This window comes from Simochromis diagramma, unplaced genomic scaffold, assembly GCF_900408965.1.
Source record: "Simochromis diagramma unplaced genomic scaffold, fSimDia1.1 OVJJ01000387.1, whole genome shotgun sequence".
Taxonomy (NCBI): Eukaryota; Metazoa; Chordata; class Actinopteri; order Cichliformes; family Cichlidae; genus Simochromis; species Simochromis diagramma.
In genome coordinates this window covers 2141343-2145201 of record NW_024387152.1, presented here as the reverse complement: position 1 = coordinate 2145201, position 3859 = coordinate 2141343, and the positions used below count along the sequence as shown (strand labels likewise).

The 3859-nt window shown below is 39.9% G+C and overlaps 1 protein-coding gene across 1 annotated transcript in view; it reads right to left on the bottom strand.

Annotated features, from left to right (window-relative positions):
- The window catches only part of LOC120743726 (low-density lipoprotein receptor-related protein 1-like), a 78767-nt gene that overhangs the window by 52805 nt on the left and 22103 nt on the right, over nt 1-3859 (bottom strand). Inside the window, 1 exon segment of the mRNA XM_040047520.1 lies at nt 2578-2715. Coding sequence (XP_039903454.1) covers nt 2578-2715 — 138 coding nt within the window.

Sequence of the window (3859 nt, the reverse complement as noted above, 5' to 3'; positions counted from 1 at the left end):
AGACTTTATCAGACGATATGATCACAATTACTTTATTATCTTATTAGACATTTATGCAGTTTAATAATATCAATTTAACAACTACCCTCCTTCTTTGACAACCTACTTTTGTTCCTAGATTTAATATGGGATGACCAGTATATAAAGCTGGATGATATCATCTTTTTCTAATTTGCTCCAACTAGTATAATCACGCAAGATCAAACTTAAAGGGGACCAACATTAGAGTATATTCATGCATTTGTGTTATAATTTCACTGATAATTATAAATGTTTGCATACAGTCAGGTGTCAAATTAACTGTCTGATTCACATCCCATCAAAGCACTAATGTTGATTCCCTTTTATCACTCCAGTACATAAAGCGAGCTACTTAACCCCAAGGCTTTCCGCACACTGTGAAAAAACAGAAAACCTATTTTAGAAAGCTTGAAATACCGTGCAGCATTCCCCTTTCTAACCGCTTGTCAACAACTTTGACAGAATTACTCAGAAACGCTGAATGACAAAGTGTGCTTTCAAATATCAGTGGCCAGGTATACTTGCACAACCTGGCAGTTTGTACGAGCAAACACTACGAAGCTTGTGAAAGCCTTTTCCCTGAAATGAGGCGGTCTCACAAATGGCAAATGCCAAAAGTTCTGGACACATAGCTCATGTGTTTGGTTGCATGAGTAAGAATGTGACTTTGTGAGTGTATATTTGTGTGCACATGTGAGGGCATGCATGTATGCATTACAGGCACACACACATGCCGGTGTGTTTAAGTACTTGTGTGCGTAGAGCGCTGCCTTACTGAAAACAGCTGGACCTGTGTCCTCAGGGACAGGCAGTGCATGTTGTAACGGGATGACATCATCACCGCGTTGCATAAAAGGCTTGTGTAGCAGTGATGACCGCTGTGTGGGTTACTAACACTTTCACCCACACTGTGGTTCAACACATCTCGTTTTCTTCTGGTCTCAACTAATCACACAAACTTTTTTTTGTAATGACTCAACTCAGTGTGGAGGATTAATATTGATACAGCGCGGTTCACGATTACTCTTTGAGCACATGGAAGGAAGCAAACTGAAAATAGAGATAGAACCTTGCATCAAATGCCTAAAGCTGTAAACTGATACAAAGATAAAGCCAATAAATGATAAAGAGATCAGATCTCTGTGTTGCTGATAGTGGAACAGACATCAGACGCTTTGGTTAATATGTTTTTTTAAATGGCAAAAGATTAGCCAATGTTTGAGAGCTCAGCAGACTCACCCTTGATCCAGGTCTCTGATACTCTGAAACTTTACTGTTGATGGTAAATATCTGATTTAGATTTAGTAATTTCATATTCCAGGAAAAGAGCAGCACAATGGAAAAGGAGAGGCACAAAATTACGAACGCACATGTCCCAGCGTTGAGTCAGAGCTCTGTCAAGGCCAATACTCTGAAAAACACCGTGCATGCACTTCTGCAAAGAGAGTACTTGAACTAAGAGTTTACATCAAATATCAGCTCATAATAATGCATATTAGAACTCTGCCCCACTCTCTCCAAACAGCTGCTGTGCCTTGCACACCCCCTGTGGGGCCCCTTCAGGAGCTTTTCTACTGCAATGTCATTGCAAATGGTGTATAGGTAGTTTAAAGAGGAGTGGTTAAAGTTTGTCTGCCTGTATTATTGCAGGGTCTTTACCTTACAATATAAAGCACCTTGTGATTTGGCGCTATATCAATAAAACTGAATTGAATTGGCATGTCTGTTGACAGGCTGCCTGTATAACCGAATAGTGAATATAAACTGCTGCGATCCACACCCTTGATCCAGATCCTTTATTATCGCTCTGATTCACTACCAAGTTTCTTAGTCTCCAAATAATTCGGCTGACACACAAACAACAAAACAAACAAACCCTGTTGTTTATAATGGAGCACTGTAACAAAAAAATAATTTCCCCCAGGGATCAATAAAGTATTCTGATTCTATCCTTCTTGGCAGATGTGACAAAGCCAAACTTCAGACAGATATCTGAGCACTACCTTGCAGAATACTGAGTCAGCTCTCAAAAGGCAGCCAGTGTTTGCTCTTTTGTCAGCTGCAACAAAGAAATACACTATGGACTCAATATGTTCCATCACTCATTCTTCTGTTGTCTCTAATTAATAGGGGAGGATGTGATGGGATTTTTCTCAGCTGCATCTGGTCTGAATGCTTATTATTCCTGCTAGGATTGGGGGAAACAGCCTCATAGCAGAGCTGATTGATAAATTAATGACTTTTCTTTTCCCTTGAAAGAGAAATTCCATAGTAATTGCACAAGCTAGAACAGGCCAACTCATTAAATGGCCCAACAGAGGGGATGACTCGATAAAAATGATGGTTTGGGATGGAAAGACAAGAACATTTTCTTTATAACAGAAGCTGTCTGGTTAATTTTGACCCACAACAAGGGGCAAAAGTGTCAGTATGACAGAGGAGAAGGGGTGTGTGTGTGTGTGTGTGTGTGTGTGTGTGTGTGTGTGTGTGTGTGTGTGTGTGTGTGTGTGTGTGTGTGTGTGTGTGTGTGTGTGTGTGTGTCAGTTTGTTTCCTACCTCTGCAGTGAGGCCCCTCATCCCAGCCGTCAGTGCAATCAGCGACTCCATTACAAAATCTGCTTGCATGGAGACACACTTCCACATCCAGGCATGGATATTTATTGACAGGACACTGGTTCACTTTGTTGTGTGTGCCTGGAAAACATGCAAAAGATTTTTTAAGTAAAAGCAGATGTATAAGGCAATATTTTAAGGCAGTAAAACTCAAAGATGAAGCAGAATAATGCATGCATCCAACCCCCCCCCCCCCCCCCCCAAAAAAAACCCCCAAAAAACCCAACAACAACAAAAACAAAAATACATCGTAAATTCACAACTGAGCTTAATGAGGCTTCATAAAACTATTAAACGCATTTTACATACTTAAAAGTGAATTCCTGGCATCAAAAGAATTCAATTTCTTTATGACTCATTAAAGAACTCTTCTAATGTTGCTTAATTTTATAACATTTATTGAGGAGGCTGTCATGTGCAAAGAGAAACTGTACAGAGATTTTCCTCTGTTGTCCATTAGTTTTGCATACTACTCTGGTGAGGTGCTGGCTTATTATTTCCTAGTATTATATGGACAAAACCCTTATAGTTAAATCCGCGACCTTTAAGATCATCACAGGTGAAAGATTCCCCAAAGGGAATTGTGTCTAGGGATGGGGATTGATGAGGTTTTATTGATACCAATTCCATTATTGAATTTGCTAATCGATCCAATTCCCTTATTGATCCTTGACCCAGTTTCATATGAGAAAACAAGTATGCCTGCAGACTTCCAATGCAGTACAACTACTTTATCATTTATTTATTTATCATTTAATCCCAAACAGACTATCACTTAATGCTAGATGAAGAAATGAAAGAATGTCATTTATTGAAAGCTTTATTTGAAGTCAACTAAAATCATGTTAAGCATCTGTACAGACGAGCTGCTCGGCTGGTAGCACTTGTGGTGCTCATCCATATCGCATCAAATGCATGACACTTGAGCAAGTGAATCCTGTGTTGCAGGAGATGTTTCAGCATGTTTCTGGCGTTCCCACCTCAATAATGATGTTAAAGACATTACAAATAAGTCGTTATCACGTTTCTGCATGAAGCAATGCTTTGGATCGCTTCATCCTCTCTGCTGTGACCCCCTTTTTCTGATAACACTAGACGTGCATGTAGCAATACTGTTGATTTGCAATCAGTGTGCATTGCCAGCACCTGCGGACACTGATAAAGGAATTGATAAGTTCCAACACCGGTTTTCAGTTCCAATCCAATTTGTGTCTCCTGTTGGGAC